Raw genomic sequence first — 23,238 nt, 5'->3', positions numbered from 1 at the left:
ATTTCGACCACCTGGGGTTCTGTAACGGTGCACTGACATCACACTGTACACGGGCCTCTTGCATTTCGCCTCCATCGAAATGCGACCGCCACGGCCGGGATCGAACCCGCATCTTTCAGAAGCTGAGCAGCATAACCACTTAGCCACTGTGGTAGCTGGAAAAAGGTGATATATCAGGTTCTTTTAGAATCCTGATACCCCAGCTATCTTTACAAATATTTGTGAAGTTGATTCAGCTGAAGTTTTTTCTTGTCCACTTTGTCTTAAGTGATGTAAGCATGGTTCAAACAGGGATGATTTACCCGAAGGCTTTCTTTTGATAGGTGCAGACTATTCCCCCCCCCCCCGCCCCTTTTTTTTTTTTCTTTAAGAAAACAGTGGTATTGGAGAGAGCAGAATGCATGTAGGCTTGAAAAAAATTGGCGGTGGTTTAGCTCTGGTTAAACCTGGAGTTACGCGATAGCTACAGCTGGCCGAGTGGAACTTGCTCAGTTGAATTGCAAAGTCAGTTTTTCGCCGCTCCGTTTCGCTGGGCGTTCCTTCTCCACCTTCGTCCCACTTGACACGGCGCATGCGCACAGCTGTGGCAGCTCGGTTTCGCCGGCGTGCCGCGCCGCCGGCAGCAGCAGCTGCTCCGCATCAGGTGACCAGCCACGTATCTGGTCACGTGACCAACCACAGTGCCGCGCCGCCGGCAGCTGCCCCGCACCATGTGACCAACCACGTGACATCGTGGCGGCGCAGCCACAGGGTGGCGGTGCAGTCACAGGGTGGTGGCGCCGCCATGCTGAAGGGTTGAAATGCTACAGTTATGTAGCTATCGCTACAAAATGCAGTATGGGAAAGTGAATTCATCATTGCCAGTGATTGATGCATTCATTCATTCATTGATGTACTGTTTTGTTGTCTGTACCTGGGAAGAATGGATACATGGGAAAAAGAAGGGAAAGAATACTGCAATGTGAAAGAAATGGAACAAGTTTCAAAAAGAAAATAGGTGAAGTAACATTGCACAGCTTTCACTGCATTAGTCTCTCTCTCTCTGCAGCTCTGGTGACTAATTTTCTTTCAAGCTGTAATTGTTACGCTGAGCAAACAATATTTCCTGTAGAAATGTTTCGGCAACTAAATGAGGCAACAGGATTTAGGGCGCTCGTGTCCTTGCACAGCTTTACACATTTGCTGAGGTGATGTACTCGCAGTGCACAGTGGTGTAGGGACCCGTGTGAGGGCAGTCACAAGTTGTGAGATAAGGGGAACCATCTGTGGGCCCGTAATGATTGTGTACAGAGCTGCCTGTAACGCCAACACGTTGCTGGAATGCTTAGTGTTACGGCCGCAAAACCCTCGAGCGGAAAGTATGCGGCACTTCTTGCACACATGGAGGTTGTAAAGTGTAGCGTGCAGACGTCCTTCACTGAGCGACATGCCTGTTGTAATGGGCCCAACAGAAATGTCTTTTTCGCTGCCTTCTGGCGGCTAGCTTGAGCTTCTTGCTCCATATGGTGGTGTGTCTGTGTTTTGTGTTGTGAAATGCTGCTTGTTTGGTCTGACATTGATTGCTGCAGATGACGATGTACTTAGGTTCCTTTTGGTCAAAACAGGCGTGTACTGCGAACAAGCATGGTGTTACGTGTGATTGACCACCAGATGCCACTTTTTGTGCCTAGCTCAAATGCAAATCAGCCAGCTATTTTGCTGGCATAAGTGTATATATCTATCTTCAGGACTAATATACCAGCTGATAGCTTATATTTTTTGCTGCTTGAATCGGTTGTTTACTGATGTTTTATCTTTCTTGTGCAGTGTTACCTTTCACCGCATCTCTGAAAACTGTACATACTCACCATGTCTTTCAGCCGGTTACCTGTGCTTTCGTGACTGCTTTTCATGAAAGTTGAGTTCGATGCTATCATTGCCACAAACAGGCATTGGTCAAGGATGCAGTAGGGACCTTTTCTTTTTTGATCTCATTTGGCTTGAAGGCACACCTGTGGTTAGTAGTAGTGCTTACTTAGAGCCAGCAGCTATGTGAATTTTATTTGATTGTCTTTTAATATTTCAAAATTGAAAGTGTTGCCTGGAAGTTGCATGCTAGTAGTGAAATATGTCTGCTTGGTGGAGCTCTCTCTGCATGCACCTGCTGGTCCAAAAGGTGGCCCAGTCATTGCCAGGCATTCACTTGGATTCAGGTTGCGATCTCAGTACTCATACTCATTCACACATGTTGCAGGGCATAGAACTCACTAAATGAACTGCATTGAATCACAGGCAGATATGCCTTTGTATGTAAGACTCACAAGTGTTCTGGTGCCTGTGTAGTTCTTTTCCATTAGAAGCCCGTTCACTGGGGTATTAACTTCGAATGGTTTGGGTTCACCTCACGCTGTCATAGCCTTATTGGTTCAACGCTCAGCTGGTGTTAACTGCTTTGCCTTGTAAGGCACATAGCCAGCTTGCACTGGCAGTCACATCTCCAAGCACTCTCTAGACGAGGTTGGGAATGTCATCCGTGTTGTGGCGGATCTTCATGACATACCAAATCAGTTTCAGACTGCAGGCAACTTGTCTGTGACACTGAGTCAAGGAGTCGCATTGTATTCAGCATGACTACCATTCGTCCGACTGGTTACCTCTGAGCCACCGAACTACTGTTTAGTTCTTCAGGATATCAGATTATCCATGTCTATATTGACACAGAAAGCCTTGGGCTTGTTAGCTCACTCTAATACTGGGAAAATGGCTTGAAAGGTGCAGCTGAGATGCAGAACTATGAAAGCCTTGTTGTGGCCCTCACGTTCGCCTTTTTCGAGTTCCTTTGAGGTGTCGGAGCACATGTTGTAATGGGTTTATGAGAACGTTATTTTGTATATGGGTAGCATTTTCATGGCTTAGTTTGGTGAGGCATCAACAAAAATGAAAAAAAAAACCATTCCTGGCGGATAATGTTCTCATTGGCCAATTGGAGATTGTGCAAGTTTATGGTCACAACTTATCATGATGTTGACATTATATACTTTATTCAGTCCCGTAAGGCACTGTTACTGCAAGAAAAAAAAAGTATGTATTGTTCAAGCAACACCTGTCGAAGGAAACGCAGTAGTGAGTCAACTGTTTTAACGGAAGAGCATGAACCAACTATACTTCATGTCGCAAGTCGTTATCAGCACTGTGCAAGGTAGAGCTCTCTTGTCCAGTTAGAGCCAGGGAGGACAAAAAATAATCCCTGAAATATATGTGCAGTGTTGTGGCTATTTTTTAAACAATTGTTGCAGTAATTGAAAAGGTAGTTCAGGATGGTGTTTTGAAAGTATGGTGAATGTTTCATTCACTAGTTTAAATTGAAATTATCAAAGGAAGTCCGGACGAACACAACACTGTGGAGGCCCTGCCACGAAGTGATGCACCACTGTTCGTAAATACGGTGTCCGTCGAGCAGGCCGAGTCTCCTGTGCACAGAAACTGGAAACTGGTGCTCTTTCCTTCCCAGTGATGGCACCACCGGTCATGGGGTGAGGGGCGCGGAGGAACACGTTTTGCAGCGCAGGCTGTTCTATTTGGCTCAGATCACCGCAACCTTCACAGCGCTGCAAACAACTTGTGAGATGCAGTATAGCCGAGCAGCATGCTGTACCAAGAATCGAATCTCTCGTTGAGTCGTCTTTGTGGCCGCCCTTCTGTGCAGGTGCAGTCTCGGTTGGAGAACCCGACACGCTACCACGTCGAGCAGAGCAAGCGGCGGCAGGTCAAGCAGTACCTGACCGGCAGTCAGCTGCTGGCCCGGCCCCAGCTGCAGCACATGGCCACATCTGCACCAGGGGAAGCATTCAGCCCTGACAGCCCTGCCTCGCTGCCACACAGTGGCTCAGCTGCCACCAGTAACTCCGAGGTAAGGCCAGCAGCTTTCCACCTCCCAAAGGGCACTGCACGGGTACTGCCACAGGCTAGGGACTACAACATTTTATAACAGCTTGTATATCAGCTTTATATTGACTTCTATATCGGTTGAGAGGATGCCAATATAGCTTTATTTATACAAAGTAAGACTGTACAGTAAAAGCTCGTTAATTTGACTCTCGTTAATTCAGAAATCCGGATAATTCATATTGCCAGCTCAATCCCGGCTGACAGTCATGCGTGTCTATGGCATTTTACGCTCGCTAATTCTGACACTAAGGGTAGCGCGCTTGTTAATTCGAACAGGCTCTTGAAGGGAAGCCTCCTCCAGGTATGCCCAGCGAGACAAGAGATAGTCGAAATAGCTAATTAGCTTGCAAAAATAAATTCATGGTGCTGACGGTGTCACCATACAGTGGTGTTTTTTAGCAGTGGATATGGCATCACTGGGCGGGAGCTTGATGATTGGACAAACAGTAAATATACTGCAAATTATTTTAATAAATAGAGATGCGTTTTGTCAAGATTTTGCGTTTTATATTACATCAACAAAACCAACTTATTTGCCTTAGATAAAAGCACTGTAAAGCAAGTAAAACAAAAATACACCACCAGAAGCTCTGGCTGCTTTTTGCATCGAAGGACTTTGCGCCTTTCTGTACACATCCTTTGACCTGGCACACAACACTTAAGGCTATTCTCTATATATCTGAGAAACGGGTTTATGGAATAGATCCGATCGAGCAATTGCACTCGTCAAGCATTCGTTTCTGTCCCAAGGAAGGATGCAAAGAAAAAATCTATTTGTTTCACATTTAGCAGTGCACATCGTCAGCTTGTGTAGGATCTCCATACTTGTCAACAGCGCGCGCGTCTTGCTCGCCGTGACCAATCAGCATGCTCCTAGCGACGGGCCACGGTAGGCGGTACGCACTATGCTAAATGTACGTAGTATCTTGCGCAGGCTGTCACTCCGATGCAGTATCTCGTGCTCGAGTTCGGATCCAGTTTAGATCGTGTTCGGATCCATAAGTTGGGGAACGTCACTGATCAGTGTTCCCTTCTGCGCCGTCGATGTGACAGTGAAGCATCGCTGAGTCAGCTGGGTGTTCACATGGTTGTTGCAACCATGAAAATGGCGCTACCGGCCCTGGCAAGAACAAGTTCCCTAAACCATGGTGTGCAAACTTCCGTGACATGCTCAGATAGGCTGTTTTTATTGGTCCCGCCCCGTGTCGTCATTGGGAGAGTGAAATGGGAATGGGAAGCCGTGCGAAAATCAAGTTGAGGGCAGCATTTTGTTTGCTGGTGTTTTTAAATTTCTTCATTGAATAACACCCGTTCCTATGCATTGATTCCTGTCATTCTTTTGGAGTCCGCATCTGTGTGACATAAAGAATCCATCTGAAGTATAGCCGGCATCTGTTCAGGCATTGTTTCGCAGCCTGTTTAAGGCGGAAGTGCTAAAGGTCCTATTCAGTGGAAAACCCGCCATTGTCATTGGTGTGCCAAGAAAATCAGGATTGAAGGATTGGTCAAGAGAATTGTGACATCACCATCACATCACCTCGCATGGGTACAATCAAATCCCGCTACAACGAACGCTGCGACAGCGAAATTCCCGCCACAGCGAAGTATTTCCGATTCCCTGTCAGCATACCATACAAGGCAATGCAATTATTTTCAACCACAACGAACAATTTTCGATGCAAGGTTCCGCTTCAAAATTTTCCGAGTAAGCGGTCGTTTTTTTTTTTTTTTTGCGTGTCGACACGTGCTTGTGTCTTGTCGACACGTGCTCGTGTCTCGTTAGGTTTCACCAAACATGGATGCTGAAGACAGTTTGCATTATCACCGGACGCTGGCTAGGCAGCCCTAGTCTCGCTTTTTGCCGCAGGCGAGCATCGTGATAGCGTTTTCTTCTTTTTTTTTTCGTGTGGTGCACTCCGGCAGTGACCGAATACAGCCACTGCGAGTGTCGGTTCTTGGCGAATGCCTTAACAGAACGTCACTCCCCCGGTATGTTCGTACCGGGTGTCGCAAAACATAAAGTGTCTTTGAAGAATCGGAGCAATTGCATTTCTGGCATGTCGTCTAAAGGATCGATTTTGACGGGCATATGACTGCTACTCAACGCGCCTTAACGCGTGCACATGCGCCAATAGTCTACGCTGAAATGCCTCCAGGAAGCACGGTCTAAGTGCGGCTTTTCGCACGACGAAAGCAGGGGCGCTTTTAAGACGCGTTCGGAATAAAAAATTATTAGTTTTACTAGCAAATGTAGCAGATGCGTTTATTACGTGATTTAAAGATTTTCGGATTGCCAGGAAAATTGCCGCGACTCCGATTTCACAACGGCAAAAGATCAAAACTGACAAATTTTTGTAAAATAATCGTTGTTCATAAACTATCCGGTCCAGTCTGTCAATTTGTGGCCCGATTTCGCAACAAAGCTTCCGCGACAACAAAATTTTTCGTGGGTCCCATGAATTTCGTTGAAGCAGGGTTCAACTGTAATTTAAACATCCCACAACAGTCACACAATACAAGTGATGACTTCACTATGCAGCTTCTCATTGGTCTGCAGCGTGAAGTCATTCCATCACCATTACATAATGCCTCTGAAGAAAGAAAAGCAGCTGCGCTGAAATGAAAAATGGTCAGGCTGGGATTCGAACCACAGCCACTTATGTCACGAGCCGGGTGCATTACCCCTCCACCATTGAGGAGCATTCGTTTGACTAGGATAAAGGGAGGCCTTGTGTGTCTTGCAGTAAATTATATATATATGAAAAATAAAAGAAAAATAGCAAAAAATTATAAAATAAAAGAAAGAACAGTATGCCTGTCTGTGAAGTGATAAGCAAAAAGGCCGCTGAAGGGACTCATTTACACTATTGCTTCATAGTCTCAAAGCGCAGCTAAAGTGTCCCCCAACTTTTCTTCTCCCCAACCAGCCTCCTTTTATCTTCTCTCCGCTTTGACACCGCTGAGCATTTCTTTCACTTCCGTCCGCATTGCTCCATTCTTCCAGCACGCCGAAACTGTGTGCTCGCCCAGTGCCATTTGCTGTTCGTGTAGTGACAAGGTAGCAGTGGAGCTCTACCACATAACACCATGATGGATGCCGAGGGGGCTCTTTTGATTTTGGAAGTTCTGCTTCTACACTCGCGACAGTAGACATGCAGTAAAGTATTGAAGGACACATGAAAAATAGTCATTGCCACGCCGACTTATCTTTTATCAGAAGCAGGCACCCATTGCCCAGTCTTTCATCAGATAAATTTACCATAATGCTCGCAGTTTGTAGAGGGCTAGCAGGCACTAGGCGTATTTACCCCACCTTCCCTTCCTTGCAGCTAAGAGAAGTTAACTTTGCTGTTGAACAATTGGCCACAAAGGGATCTGTGGATGCGCATGGGATCATTACGAGCGCCTGTCCTCCTTTATTCTGTGTCCTGCCGCTGCAGAACTCTTAGACATTCAGGCGGGAGGCGGCAAGAAGCGCTCAAAGCAGGCAGCGGCACAGAGTGGGAGTGGCCGGCTTGGCCGAGCCCCCGAATATCCCCTTTCCGAGAAAGACGCGAGCGGCGGGGTCGCGGGGCTTTTTTCGCACCACCAGATGTGCAAGGGGCGGTAAGAGCTGTTGCACGGACAGAGTGCCGCACGCCGACAGCTCCCCCCGTCTTGACAGACACGAGACGTGGCGCAACCTAGCTACGAACGTTTCGTTCGGAAGTTTGGCAGCTCTTTTGAAGAGGAAACACTGCCAGACGAAACGGAGTCTGGCGCTCACTCTGGGCGGCAACGATGCGCCTAGCTGGTGTTCGGTAATGGCGCCAAAGCTTGAATGCGTGAACAAAAACAGTTCTCAAGAATGGGCTTGTGTAGGGAGACGCCACCAGACAGAGCGGTTGCCGCCACTTGCTCAAAGACAGTGACAGCCCGCTGAGTTATGCCACTGACCAGACTCCGGGAGGCGCTTGCTAGGTCAGGAGTGCGCGGTAATCTGACTCGCTTGGGAACGCGGCTCGATGCTTCCGTTTGTTGTTCGCGATGGTGGCGACTCACGGTAGGGGCCGATAACGACCTTAATTTCTAGAGCCTTCAGGGTCACGTGTCCTGGGGAAACCGGCACACCCGTGGAAGTGTTTTGCTATGTTTTTATGGGTTTTGATTTTTTTTTCATAGGGGAGAGAGTTTGTTAAATACAGTGGATGTGTGGGGCGTGAATGCAGGTGCTTGCGAACCGCCGTCTTAATATTGTCGTGCATTGCTGCTCTCGTTCTTGTTGACTTCACCATAGTTACGATGAGCCGTACACTTCTTTGTTGCAACAACTCAACAGGACTGCTCTTTTCTGCTCTTTTAACGCGACAGCGTTAAGGGCTCCGTGTCGCAGAAAAGCCGGTGTCGTTGGCGTCGGCCGTGAGCGAAAAATCCCAGAAGCGTGCACGTAGCGCCATCAGGTGGTGCCCACTAAAACCACTCCCTCCTCCTCCTCCTTGCAATGTACCCCACTGCCCCAACAGATAGCGCGCGACACAGCGACTCCCGCTCGTCTCGTTTGGGCGCAGTGGGGCCATGCGGGGATGCAGGAATTGAGCGGTGAGTGGCGAACAATGCAGCGCGCATTCAAGGCGTGTTCACCACGAAGCTTGCGGCTTGCTGCCCGTTTGTTCGGCGTGGAAGCTATGCTGGCGTTAGTGGCATCGGGTTTGTCGAGAACGATGTGCCGACGAACTACGACTGCAACTTGAGTCCCACGCGTTTCGGCAAGGTGCCTGGCAGCGCTTCTACGTGGTTTGCAGCTCCGTGCGTCCGTTTCACCGTACGTAGCAGAGCGATTTGTCTAACGGGCAAGGCGTCGCGCCGAACGGGCGATGGCGTTCCGTGGACTTCCTGGCAGTGCTGCAACACGATGTCGTGTTTCACTCTTAAAGGCAAAGCTTAAACGTGCTCCAATTTTTTTCGTAATCTTGTTCGCTTCGCAGAAAATTTCCAGCTGCTCAACGTATTCATCCCCTGACGCGTTCGTGTCGAGGTGATACTTGCCGATCCTGCCGACAGCCATCGCCGTCGCTGCCTTGTCACTAACTGTTGTGTCCCCGTCAGACGCCAGTGTGGAACAGAACAGTTCTTTAATGATGTAGTGCCCTTTTATAGGGTGATGAACACGTGATTCGCCGACCGCAGCTTGCGTGGCTGATAAGCGATATTCATGGAAATGCCATGCCAGTAAGTACATGCGATATCAGTACACAACACTAACACAGGGGGCCAATCAGTTTCTGTGTCCATTTCCGGAATGTACGATTTTTTAAGTGAAGTTGATGTCCTTTTTGCACGAGGTATATTTGGGAGAAGGTTTCGTGCTTTACTGAAATTGGAGGGCGGGCCACACGTTTGACGAACCAATCGTATTAGGAGTTTATTTAACATGATTAGGTGCTGCCGAACGTGGGCTGGCCCCATAGGTCTTTGAAACCGGGCCCTGGAGCTTCGGAAGAAGGTTCTAGGCTACGGTGAGATGCTATGCATCTTCGGCTGTGCCGAGTAGGGTCCTCCCGTGTTCTTAGCCAGTTTCATGTTGTTGTGCTCGCTGCTCATCTTGTTGTAAATATGTAAATTCATGTACATAAAGCATAATTATCTTTCCTGCAAGTCCTGTGTTGTTGCCAGACATTGTCTGCTAGGCCGTCTCTGTCGGGGCACGTCTGGTGCAAAGATAGCCTTCTGTCTTCGAGTCAGCAAGCCGGCACTGACGGGGCACACCTGGTGCGAGAGAGAAGATAAAGAACCTAAGCTGTACTCAATTCTTGTTAGTTTTTTTGAGGTCATTCGATACTTCAAACTTTCAGATAATTTGAACGTTTTTTCCAGTTCCTTGAAGTTGAATTTATGATCTTTTACTTTACCATCCCAAGTCCATGACAGGCCATTTTGTGCACATCGCGTGGATCAAGCGGCGAGTCCATGCAGACGATGCTTTGTCGATGGCGGCACTGGTGGCTGGCAGAGCTATAACAGCGGTAATAAGTTGTGCGAGATTGCACTGCTCACCGCCTTCACTGTTGTCGATGTTCGACCACGTGCAATTGCTGTATCCATGCCTAGAAAACATGATCTCCACAATGGTAGCTGTGTCTTAGAGCACAGGTCTTAGGCCCTCCATTCCTGGGCTTAGCAGCGTGCCTTGCCATCATCGGCATGAACGAATGCAGAACACAGTGGAGGATGAAATATGGCAATGGCGAAGAAAGCACGAGGAATAAAGCGGAGGAGGAGGGTATGACGCTAGCGTTAAAGGCAGGTTGTGCAGCTGTGACTCGTGGCACCACAGTAGCGCACACCGTTGTCTGCTCGCCAATGACGTCATCTGAAAGGTATGTACCAGAGTAGCACGCACTGAAAGCATGCTCATCATTCTCCCGAGGCGAGGCTCATCAGCGGCAGAGCACTGTGCGCACTGCCCTAGTCGAAACCAAGAGCTGTCTCCGTTCCGCATGTCTCCGTTCGGCACTGCGTGTTCCATATGCGGTCGCCTATGGTTCGAGTACTACAGCAGCTGTGCTAAAAAATCTCATTACTGAGAACTGTAATCGTAGGCAAAGTTTTTCTTCGTTCTATTAAAACGGAGACGTGTTGATAAGTGAATTGACATTACTTTGTCAATACGAAGTACACAAGCCTGGGAGCTCGTTCTCCACCAAAATAACACGGCATTTTATAAATAATATAGTTCGCTTTTGCTACCACTCAAGTGCACTTGCTGGACATATTAGTGGCCCATGGTCTATGTGTACATGAGCATGGTGCATATGTATGTGCTCAAGGTGCATGCAGTAAAATCTTGTCAATTTCGCCCCATTACATCAGAACTCTAACTTATAGTCAGCACAGTCCCATCCAACACTAATGCATATCTATGGCATAAGGCTCTTGTTATATTAAACATTGTGCTCGAATCAGTTCAGCCCTTCAAGGGGCCCTTGTCACGGTATGACCTGCATGGCAAGCAGTCGTCTAAATATTTCTCCTTAAGCCTGAACTGCATGCTACATTGTTTCCCGTATGCTGTAGACAGTGTGGAGTGATAAAGATGAGACTATCTTTAGAGCAATGGCATTAATAAATAGAGGGCTCCCTCAGGAGAGTGCTTGCAATGCGCGCAGAAAAAAGCATGTGCATACACTGCGCCTGATATTCTGCATTGGTTTCTGCCAATTCATGTTGTTTCACTGATCTGCTGTTGTTCTGTGTAATGGGTTACGGTTTAGAAATGGCGGAACAAGCAAGATGGGCCCCATTTTTACAGCGATAGCTGTTGTATGCCCGTCCCTGGCTTGCGCGTTGCCGTCGGCATAACCAGTGGGTGCGTTACCATGGTTACCATGGCAACCCGGGTATGGTTATCATCCCACATGATGCTTTAATGTCTTTTCTATTGCTGTGCATCCGTGTCTCGTCGTCTGATGCCACTTATGCACGGCCAACTTGGGTCGCATAAGACTACGGGTGGCTCGGTTTGGAACAGCCGCCTGTCAAAACTAAATGCCTACACAGCTATTGCTGAATCTCGCATTCCATAGTCGTAACAGTCCTGTGAATTTTTTTTTTTTTTCACATTGCAGTAGTGGTTAACACTTATGCAGAGAAGTGTGATCAATGTTCAGCATGGTTGCCGTACATTGAAGGGGGTTCGGAAATTTTTTTTTTTGGTATCATGATGCAAATGAACAGCGATAACAGCCATCCTACACCGGCACAATTCATAGTGTCAGTGGATGCTTGAACATGTTACGATATAGCACAGCCCAAAACGGAGGGAATTTTAGCCCAAAGTTATCAATTCATTACTTGGGATATACAGGCTACAAACCCAGACAACCTTGCTGGAGTCCTATTGGTGCATGGGACTGCAACAAAGCTGCTTTGGACATTCTTTCTTCAGGAGATCATTGCAAGTACAATAAAATGTCTTTAAGTTGATTCGCGTTAATTTTTAAATTGGACGATTCAGACATCTTATCTGGTTCCGTCAGACATTCGTTCTATTGTATGGCATGAAACTCTCGTTAATTGGAAAGAATTTGGCTGCGCTTTGGGTAATTCGTACAGGCGGCAGAGCTCGTACGTGCACTGGGCGCCGGAGGTGGTGTGGTGATGATGGTGAGTGGGCGACTATGAAGTAAGGCCATTATAGCACGGTGCTGGTGCCCAACCGAAATGAAAGGGCGCAGTCCTCACTGGGGCTGGAATCATCAGTCAAAAAGATACAACGGGATTCCTTTTTGTTTCATACTGCACTCCGCAATTTTCTTCTCTGCTTTTGCTGTGTGTGCATCACAAATCATGCTGTCCGAGTTCTTTGGAATATTGTGGTGCCTGTAACCATTTTATGTGTCGTTCTGCGTGCATGGTTGTTTGTGTGTGTGCATGCTTGTGTGTGTGTGCATGTGTATGTCCTCAAGTGTCCTAGAGGACTTCAGGGGGGAAGAGTGTCTTGGAAAAAGATTTTTATTAAAGGGACTATGCAATAAATTAATTGAGATTACGTAAAGCAGACGAGAGATGGGCATTCGATCACTCGTCACCCCGGTGCAAGAATTTTTGAGCTAGCATCAATAACAGCGAAGATATAGACAATTAAAAATTGTGCTCCTCCTCTCCCCCCTCAACTCGTACACGAGGAGCACCAGAAAAAAATAAAAAGAACAGCTCTGGGACTGGGCCTCGCCCATGAATACGTCATCCGCTGACATTTATTTTGCAACTTCCGATTGTCGCTCCTAGCCCCCCAGCAGCAGCGTCGGCGGCGTGGCGGCATCTCACCGGTCTCTTCTCCTTCCTGGATTGTGGCGCGCGTCGGGTTTCTTTGGTTGTCATCTGTGGTAATCAGCAGTAATAAACCCGGACCTCGAGGTGCGACAGCTCGCTTTTACGGCCGCGATGGGCATCGAGCCCTATGCGTGCGCATGAAGAGCCGTGCGAGTGGCTCCGGAACTCCCGACAGAAGGAGGCGGCAGAGGAAAATTGAAACCATATGCGTGAAGGCAATGCCCTGGCTCGCGCTTGCCCGAGAGGGTCGCGCGGCGGCACGAGCAGACGATTTTCACGGCTACCGGAAGTGTGCCCGTGACGTCGTGGCTACCGTGGCTCCAGCGAATGAGAGCGTGTGGTGGCCTGGCGACGTCGTGGTACAGTGACGTCTTTGTTCCACGATTTTAGTTCCAAAATCGGTCACTACGAGTACGCCAATCAGCCCGCGAATTTTGAAAAACACGGTTTTTAAAAGTTCATAATAAATTGCCGGCTCAGTTCTGAACACTCATACTTGGTGCGAATGCTTCTTAGCATCATTTCTAAGCATTGAAAACATTTACAAGTGACTTTTTATTCGTTGCATAGTCCCTTTAATGATGTCGCAATTATGAAATTAGAAGCTGAGTTATCGGATTTTGAAGTTGTCACTTCAGAAACAGGAATACAAATTTTTTCTTCCCGTTTGTCAAGTTCCAAATTCAAAGCCCTCTAACTCAACTTTTATAATAGGCAGGATAATAATTTTACCCTTATTGCATAGCTTGACGTCAAAAGATGCCAGTGGCATGCATTCTAGCATGTTCCCTGCAGCTGAATTTCTTGAAAGCTCTAGCGCAAAGTTACTTAACATATTATATATGCAGAAGGACTTGTTTTACATAAAATTAAATTACATACTTGAATCAGCACGTAAAAATGAATGTCCCTTGAAGATTTCATAATTGTGACTTCATTAACAAAACTTTTTTTTTTAATACCAGCTACTAAACTACTCGATATCAGAAAACTACTCGATATCAGGTGCTACCTCGTCCATATTCAGTATTGTGACTGTGCCGGTTGGAGCACTCTGCCTCTGCACGATCCTGTGCTTTGAGCAAAACTTCCTGTAGCTAAAAAGCAAAATTTACTCATTAGCATCGTGTGCAACGACACAAAAATTTGCGTCATGACAATAGGTTCTTTGATCCCAGCCAATATTGGTATCAGTCAATTCAGCATTCTTCCACATACAACTAAAGAAAGGCTAGGACAAGAAAAAGAAAACTGCTATGAGCAGCTTGACGAGGTTCTTTCCCCTTATTTTGGCAGTGTGGAGTAAGACAAATAATTTGCCTATTTTGTATATTTAGGCCTCCAGAAAGTTAATTCGTTCTCCAGTGCAAAATACTTAATTTTTTTACAGGGATGTGAAAAATTTTGTACAAACTATCATAATTGATGAAAATAGAGACATCAAAATGCCAGGACATTTCAGGTGAACTCTCCAAAGATACTGCAGTGAATTTCTCTCTTGGAGATGCACATTGCTCTTGAAACTGCGAAAAAATAATCATGTTATTACTGCCAGCAAAATCAGTCTGCACAAAAATGGCAGACGACGTGCTACCCTGCTCACTGTTTTGCTAAATATTCTTTATTGCGTTTGCTACATGGCATAAAAACGCCATATTTGCGTAGTGAAGGATGCCAATTCACCTCAAACAAAGTGATCAGTGCTAGGCGTAGCACACAGCGAGAAAAAGCTGTGAGTTCGCTTTCTACACAATTGTCTACAAAGCTTCTTGAAGGGTTAAAAATAGGTGTGACAGAGGCAGCTCACAAAGCTGTCTGGTTCGTGCTTGTTGCATTCTTCTTACATGCAGCGCCCTCTTGTGCTGCCTGGAGCTGTCATTGCTGCAGCAGCCCCTTTTCCAGAAGTGCACGCCACACTTCCCAGCATTCCAGTACCTTATAGTGCAATGGCAGGTGTGATGGTGCCAGTTGATCCTAGCTTCGTAACATTTTGGATGCAGGCTGTCAGATTGCTGGTCTTTTCTTTTCTTTGCTTTGGAGGGCTTCTCGCTGTTCTGGCACGGTTGCACGTTTTCCTCGTTTCGGTGTGCAGGGCTCATCCATTATTTCAGTGCGCTGGAACTGTACGCGCATCATGTGCTGTTTCCCCTTTTTGTGGCGAGGCCCTCTCTCATGCGATGGCACTGCTTCTGAGAAGGCCACCCTTGAAAATGACTGCGCAGAACCTTACCATTATGGAGCAGTTCTGCTTCAACAGCACCAAAAGCATTTGACGGTACTGCAGAAAGTTGTTTTTGCCATGTTTTCATCTCAAGAACAGGAAACCATCACCCAGTTTTTCATCACATAGATTTACTATGATGTGAACAGTTTTCGGCAGCTTTTTGGGTTCTGTTCAGTAATTCAAGCTTCAGAAAATGCAGATGTTTTTTCCAATCCCTTGAAGTCTGAATTGACGAGGTTTTGCCTGAAACCAATACAGTGTAAATGCCAATCGTCAAACTGATTACGGTTCTGTATCCTCGTATCAACGTCCGTGGGGTAATGATGAAGGTCAATAATCAGCACCTGTGCATTGAACTTGTTTTCCTTTTTTCTTCACATCTAGACAGTTGCATGTTTAAGATGAGATGCATTGATTGAAGGGAGACTGCAAGTGCACCCTTCAGAATCTTATCGCAACGCCATTCGTTGATGCAAATGCCTTCATTATCTTCGTTATCTTTGAGCTGTATTGGGTTCGCCTGTTTCGAGGTGCCCGATTTTTTTCGCTGGGCTGCATTTAAAGGGACTGAACACTTAGTTTTAAGCATCCAATTTTTTTCAGCCCAACACAAAGCTTGCGGCCGAAGGTGCTCGTTTCTGCAACGGTTTTGTTGGATACACTGTAGAAGATTTTTACCAAGAATTTTTAAATTGGTGCATGCACTCGTTTTTGTATATCCCGATGCCGGAAACCATAATCCGTAAGCATGATGGCGATTGCACATTGGCAAAAGTGCTGTACCAAAACTAATTTAAATCTCGCCCGCCAGGCACTAATGAGATATTTTTGGTATAGAGTAGCGTACATTTTAGTTTCCATACTCAAAGCTGTTACGGCACAGTGATGCCTGCCTTGTCGACGAAAGTTTTAGTGGACCATGGTTGCCACTCCATCCAAGAAATTCAATGCACTCTGGCGCAGTCTAGTGACAAAAGCTAAAAGCACATGGTCGACGATGCGAAGGAATCGTTGCTTTTCATCTAAGGGTGAACTGAAGAGAGTGTAAACTGTAACAAAACATGACGAACACTCCTGAAAGAAAAAAAGCACTGTGCATTTAAAACAGTGGTATTTTACTGAGATATGGTCACATGGTGGGCTACAGTGATAATGGCTGGTTTTTCCGCAAGATGACTTTTTATGTGATTTTCAAATTAAATAAAAATTTTAATCATTTCTTTCATATTGCAATGCTCAGTTCTTACAATACGAGCCTGATCTTTTCATGTCCGCCATCATCTCTTTCCATGTTTAGGTCAGTGATCGGTCCCTTTAAGAATGCAGAAGTTTAGAGTCTTGTTGGTTGCAATCTTTGGTCTAGTTTTCACATGGTTAGATTCGGCCCATTCACACTGTTTGAAGAATTTGTTTTCCTCACGTCATCAACATTTTGGACACTTCATAAGCATTCTGAGTGAGTGCATGTGACATTGTAGTAGCAGCTTTCTGCCCACCCAGCTCATGAGAATTTTAAGTTCCGCTTGAAGAACACCATGATGTGAGTGCATGAATGAATATGTGTTTTTTTTTTTCAACCTTTGCTGCCTGCACTTCTGAGGTCTAACTTGATTGGTCCCTCTCAGAATTAGGAGCACACTCACATGGCAGCACAACACTAGCTTTGAAACAGGCCCTGATCATCATGATTTCTTTGTATCGGCTCAAAACTTCAGGTACTTGCAGGAACTATCCTAGACATCTGGTGACAAAATGTGCTCAGAGGGACATTGATCGGCAGTTGTTTGTTTGTTTGTGGCATTTATAGTCATTAAGGTTTGTTGGTTCGGTTACGAGGCGGAGAGAACCCGAAGTGCAGGCATTGGGATCAGTCTGGGTGACACGTGTGGTTGTGATGTGTCGCATAGATGTACGGGCGGAAGTGACTGCAACAATGCTGCATCATTTCTCAGCAAGGATCCTGTGCAGCTGGTGGGGACAGGTACTTGCGAAATTTGTACTGGCTGTGTCGCAAAATTTAGTGGCCACAAAAATTCGTCATAGGCAGCTTCAGACTTTCATCATATATAATAGTGTCACAAAAAATCAAGCACTCGAAAAATGCCTTTTAGGGTATTAAGTTTCCCTCTCAGCATTAAGTCTAGAAAGCTTCACGATGAAACAGAGAAAATCCACCTTCCATCTCTTACCAAGAAAGTACTGAGATATGTGTGGTTTGTTTTCAACATACATCATATTTTTGCACATATTGCCCACCACTACACATCACCTACACACCTAATATCAGCCCTAAGAATAAAACAAAAACTTCACTTCCTATTACCCACACACTTAATGCAAGGAGTACAGCTATGCTATTTTATAGCTGCAAACAGTGCGCAGTTTGTTGCCACAGCAAGTTGGAGATACTCGCTGAGGTGCTCTGTCCACAATTCCATTGAATCACTGCTGTCGTACCTGTTTTCCAGAGCTTCATCTTTGCTGTCAAATATTTCGGCATCATCTTATTTATTAAGCTTACTATTAATAGAAAATTTCTATATACTTTTGAGCAAGATACCACTAGGAATGAATTCCATGGCTCAGTGATCCATTGGGATCGATCACTGGCACAACAGTGCATTGGTGATGGGAGGGTTTAGGTGCTCTAGGGATGCTGTGCATTGCCATTAGGCCAGCCGTTTCCGCCGAGATCTGCGTATTGCCTGTAACCATACTTTTCGAACTTATTTTTCTTTTTTTGTGTGTGGATAATACGCCCGAAAAGATCATATGTTCAAAATTAAAAAGACTAACGTATCAGTCGCTGCTTTATTTGCTGTAGAGATGGCTACAGCAATCAGATAATAATGTAGTAATATATATTTGATAAAAGTCAGTGGCAGAAGGCTTTTCATTGTTGCACGAAACCATTCTCTTTGGTGTGGTATATCTGGGAGCAGGTTTTCCAAGTTTAATTTGCATTGGCCCAACTGAAATGACTATTTCTGTGAGGCATCCATATCAGTGTTCTGTGAGTCAGTCATGCTGCGTATTTAACAGAAGCAACACCATTGTCCCCACCTATTCAGCTTGTGCTGGTGTGAATTGGTGGAATGAGGGACTTGCTAAGGACCTATGAATTCATACCAACTCGCCCAAATTTTTTCACTGGTTATCCTAATTGCCTTCAAAAGTCAGTACTCATACAGTCATGCTAGAATGGGTGATGATGTTCATGCTAGTTCGGTATGCTGAAAAACAGAGCAGTGAATTGCAGCGAGAAGATTCACATATTTGCCCCAAGGGCCAAGCACCTGGGAGCAGCGTGTTGAGGCGATACGCCGCTGCCGTTCTTGCTACATCCATTACAGCAGCTTTAAACGCGGTGATGTCAGACTGGATGGGCCGGCGTGCGTAAATTGTTAGTGATAAGAACTGCAAAGCACTCGAGTGGCAACTGCACGACAATAGCGGTTGGAGAGATTACTTTGTGGGATGGCCCTGCTGTGGTGCGGTTCCGGTTTGTCTCGCTGTTGGGAAAGGTGATGCCGCTGGCAGCTTCTGTCAGCAAGGAAACGCTGACCCATCCCCTCTCCTTGGGGCCTGTGGCTTATACACCTTAGCAGAACCAGACACGGAATGTGGGAGGACACATTAATGGATTTTTGTTTGTTTGCATGCATGTTCATAAGCATCGCCCGTTACTTTTCCTCAAAAGGAAAAGTAGTCTTTACCGCCACGGGCTAAGGCACTTGGGGGCGGTCGCTGATCACCCACCGGTGTCTTCGCAGATGACCGTTTCACTGTGGCTTTCTGATGAGTGGTCCCGGATGGAAAGTGCTCTCTTGATGTTTCCGTTAAGGCTCCAGTTCGTTTCGTTTTCTGGCGTTCCAAGGAGGGGCTTTGTCTAGTCTGGATATGAGGGTGCAATAAGTGCGCGGAGGGAGCCGTACGGGAAATGGCCGCTTCCGGGGGCCGCATCGCCTCCTGGCGGCCATTGCGCTCTGTGTCTTCGGCTGAGCATTTTACTCATCGCCGCCGTTTCCCTTTCAGCCTTGTTCTCTCGCTTCGCTGCTGTTTGCGCAGTGTCTGCCCGTGTCGTCGGTGCGAGGCAACAAAGCGAAACTGCGCGCACAGGTCCAGGTCGCTGTTCGTTCGGTCCCTTCTCCTGGGCACCAGACCGCGCTTCCTCGTCGTCCAGATAGCGGTAGTCTCCCGAATCGCAGTAAATACGGCACGTTGGGGGATAACGGCGACACGGCTACGCGATAACGGCGTCCGCTGGAATGTCCGAGCGTGGCCGCCCGTTTTGCGCCTTTTTCGGAGTCCTGTTGTCTCCTCGCATCTTGCGACACACGTAACTTGGGGCATGCGACATTCGCCCTAGCTCCTTCCTCAGCGCGGGGCAGTTTTCACCCGTCGATAAGGCCTTGTGCAGGTATCGGTTGCGTAGATATTCATCCTGCTCGGGAGCTCTATCTGGCGTCCTTGCCGCCTCATCCTCCGTGCGCGCGCGCTGCCTTTTGTTCGGGCCGTGTTTGCCAACCGCGGTGCTTCGCCGGCGCGAAGTGCGTCACGCGCGATACCCAACTCCGTGGAGGAGTGTCGGGGGAGGGGGATGGTCGGGGACAGACGTATCTCGCGCCATCTCGGATAGCCGTCACCGCAGGAACGAGTCGCTGGCGGCGATCTGGGCAACTGGTGGCCGCGGTGTCGTCTGGCGCTCACGTCTCTGGGTGTGTTTTTTTTTCGGACGGACGGACGTTGGCTGCGACGCTTTTCAGGGGCCGTCCTCGCCGGCCCTGCGCACTGGTGGGCCAGCCGGACGGTCCTGTGGGTGGAAGCGCTGGCTACCAGAGGTTGTGGACGGGCTCGTGTCCTACGAGAACCTCTGAGCCCGAAAACCCCTATAACCAGCATTCCTTCAAGCGGTGCCGGTTGTACCTGGTGAACTATTCATGTCGTACGTTTTCGATTGCAAGAAAGAATTGTAGAAATCGATGCACGCGAGTTGAGTTATTGTAGCGAAAGCTACATTGGCCACGAACTCGCAGTTTCGCCGTGCCCGCATTTCCGCCGTAGTCGCGCCGCATCACGTGAACAACCGCGTGACGAACCACTAGCCAGGCAACCAGACTAACCTGGACTTGCAATCAAGATTAACCAAGCTATGCCTTGGCTTTCGCTACGTACATCCTGGTATAGCCGAGCTAAGCCACTGCCAATTTTTTAACACTGTTGTTGAATGGACTCCAGGTGATAAGCACTAATCAGGGACCAATGCGGGCGGCACACGCCGCGGCAGCTTCGGCAGGTGGGATATCCTTTCACGTCTCCAACCCCATTAATTTGCCTCATCTTTATTTGACATTGGGCGGGCAATACCCCTCTTCACTTGCCCTGATGCGCTACGCACGGTCCTGTCTTCACAGCCTCAGCCAGCGTCGAATGCACGCGGCCACGCCGGCCTCACTTTTTACGCTCAAGACACCTCTCACCCGATGTCAGGAGGTCTTTTCGAATAAGCTCCTCGCCCATGCGGCTTATACTCCCCGTATTTTGGCGCGCTGGTGTCGCTGTACACAGGAAATGGTTGCGTGCTCTCTCTGCACGATGCTTTTGTGCGACTGCCCTGGCTTCGCCACCGGACGTTCCGAGATCGCACCCTACCGTTTGAACTGCCGCTCCTTTCTGGCAGTTGACTCCAATGTCGAAATGGTGTTCGCAAGGCATGGCTGCCTTAGTGGCCTGATAAGAGCAGTGTGAAGTGTGACTGACCAGCGAGCAAACACTGAAGACTTCCTACTCCTCGTTACCCCCTCCCATGGCCACGAGCCTTCCTTACCCAATAAAGGACTTTCATTTCAACTCGGTTGTTTATTCCGGCCGGTGCACTACAAAAACCGAAGACGTGCAGGCTAAAAATGTTAAAAAACACCTCACGAAAGAACCCATTTATTTATTTGTTTCAGAAAATCTAAAAGACGAAGAAACGAAATGCTGCCGTGAGCTTTCGGGGTTTTTTTTCTTTCCAGTTCCATGTCAGTCTGTTCTCCCACCTGCGTCATTGTGCGGAGCCAATTGGGACTGGCCAACCACGCACTGAGTGAAAATTGGCCCGCTACCGTTGCCTTTTCCCCGTAACTCAACTCGTGCGCACACTGGCGCGACATTTCTTTCGAAGGTGGTACGCCACGAAAGGTCCGAGTCACGTCCGTCCGGGCTGTGTAGGCGGTCTCGGCAGGTGCGAACGATGCATGCCGTTCACACTTCCGTCTCATCGAAGCTGTCGTAGCTCCTAATTGGCGCGTGTGAGAGCTTAGTTGCAGAACATATAGATGTGTTTAAAGGCCAGTCGCAAACGCTAAGTCCCAGAATATTCGAAGTGCAGCACAAGGCGTGTAGTAGCAGTAAAAGAACTTAGGGTGGTTCTCGAAAGAGAGAAAGAAGCTCCTCGCCTAGCGTGTGGACGAGAGAATTGTCTTCCTGTGAGTAATGAGCTCTTTTGTAGCGAGAGCTACAGTACGTTTGTCAGAGCCGCGTTTCGCGTGGTCAGCCAGAGTCAGAACTGCGCATGCGCCGTTACCATGGCAACCAGCTGTGCCGTTCCACAGGTGTTCGCCGCGCCGGTCTCCACCGATGCGTGACAGCTACCCTTGCAAACTGTTTTCTGCGCCAAATTTTGGTGCAGTTGTCGAGAAATCACTTTAAGATCATTAGACAGTTTTAGCTGTGCGTACGCAAAGCGCTACGGCGCTGCATGCGTTACGCTGTCCGCTCCGAAGCATAGTTTTAGCTGACCGTGCCGTAGCGTTCCTCAGGCGCACGTGGCGCCATCTAGTTACGAAACGTCAAACCACATCAACGCTCGGTTGAAGAACATTTCATTCGTGATTACTGATAACTAGTGTGAGTGCATTGTGAGCTTTTTTTGTTCCAAGAAGAAAAACTATGCAAACCGAAGAAAATGTAGGAACTGGCTAAAAGCCAGAAAACTGCTTCGCCAGGTGTTGCTACGAGGAAAACACTGCATATAGTTAGGCCTAGGAGCTTGAAAATCACCAAATTATCTGAAAAAACAGGGGCTAGTTATCGCTTATACCACTGTGTGTGGGCAAGAGTAGGCGAAATAAAAGCGAACCGCTACCATTTGAGCGAGCTATTGCGTCGGAGAATCCGGCGGCGACATGTTTTTATTCCGAAGCGGGCGAGCAGGGCGCCGCCATCTTGTCAAAGTTAACGTACGCAAGCCACGCAAGCGCCGCAACGCAAAGTCCGCTGGCTAGCGTACGCACGCAAGACTTGCGTTCTGCGCATGCGCACTACCGTCCCCGCAAACTCCTTGCGTACGCTAAGCCGTTGCGTACGCACAGCTAAAACTGTATTAACGTAAGCGCTTTCTCCGCATTGCGTTCCGCCTAAGCCTCAACGGTAGCTGAAGGGTAGAGCGCTCGTTCCTCCGGTGGGCGTAGATGGCGCTGACAACAAGGAAGACCCGCAGAAGTTGTTAGACATATGCAGTACAGAGGGAGATAGATTAGGCTTCAAGTATAGTAAGGAAAAATCTGCAGTCATGATATTTAATGAAGAGGGCGGCGAGCATAGAATACAGGAGTTCGTGCTAAAAGTAGTGAATGAGTACAAGTATCTTGGGGTGTGCCCCGCCGCGGTGGCTCAGTGGTTAGGGCGCTCGACTACTGATCCGGAGTTCCCGGGTTCGAACCCGACCGCGGCGGCTGCGTTTTTATGGAGGAAAAACGCTAAGACGCCCGTGTGCTGTGCGATGTCAGTGCACGTTAAAGATCCCCAGGTGGTCGAAATTATTCCGGAGCCCTCCACTACGGACCTATTTGTTCCTCTCTTCTTTCACTCCCTCCTTTATCCCTTCCCTTACTGCGCGGTTCAGGTGTCCAACGATATATGAGACATACTGCGCCATTTCCTTTCCACCAAAAACCAATTATTATTATTATTATTATTATCTTGGGGTGTGGATAAATAACAGTGTTGAGTATCTGACAGAGCATGAAAAATATGTAATGAATGAAGCTAATAGGAATGCAGCTGTCATGAAAAATAGGGCACTGTGGAATTACAATAGGTATGAGGTGGTAAGAGGGATCTGGAAAGGGGTGATGGTCCCTAGCCTGACCTTCGGGAATGCGGTCCTGTGTATGAGGCCAGATGTTCAAGCAAGGCTGGAAATTAGGCAACGGGGAGTAGGGAGGTTAGCTTTGGGAGCACATGGCAATACACCAAATCAGGGGGTACAGGGGGATATGGGATGGGCGTCT

At 47.6% G+C, this 23,238-nt stretch overlaps 1 protein-coding gene across 1 annotated transcript in view; it reads left to right on the top strand.

Moving 5' to 3' along the window:
• Mitf (transcription factor Mitf) overlaps positions 1 to 23,238 on the top strand; it is a 116,912-nt gene that overhangs the window by 20,606 nt on the left and 73,068 nt on the right. Inside the window, exon 3 of the mRNA XM_077632916.1 lies at positions 3,686 to 3,889. Coding sequence (XP_077489042.1) covers positions 3,686 to 3,889 — 204 coding nt within the window. The remainder of the gene's footprint in view (positions 1 to 3,685; positions 3,890 to 23,238) is intronic.

This window comes from Amblyomma americanum, chromosome 7 (genome assembly GCF_052857255.1).
Source record: "Amblyomma americanum isolate KBUSLIRL-KWMA chromosome 7, ASM5285725v1, whole genome shotgun sequence".
NCBI classification, from domain to species: Eukaryota; Metazoa; Arthropoda; class Arachnida; order Ixodida; family Ixodidae; genus Amblyomma; species Amblyomma americanum.
Note: the sequence above shows the minus strand (reverse complement) of the source record. Positions and strands in the feature narration are given on the sequence as shown.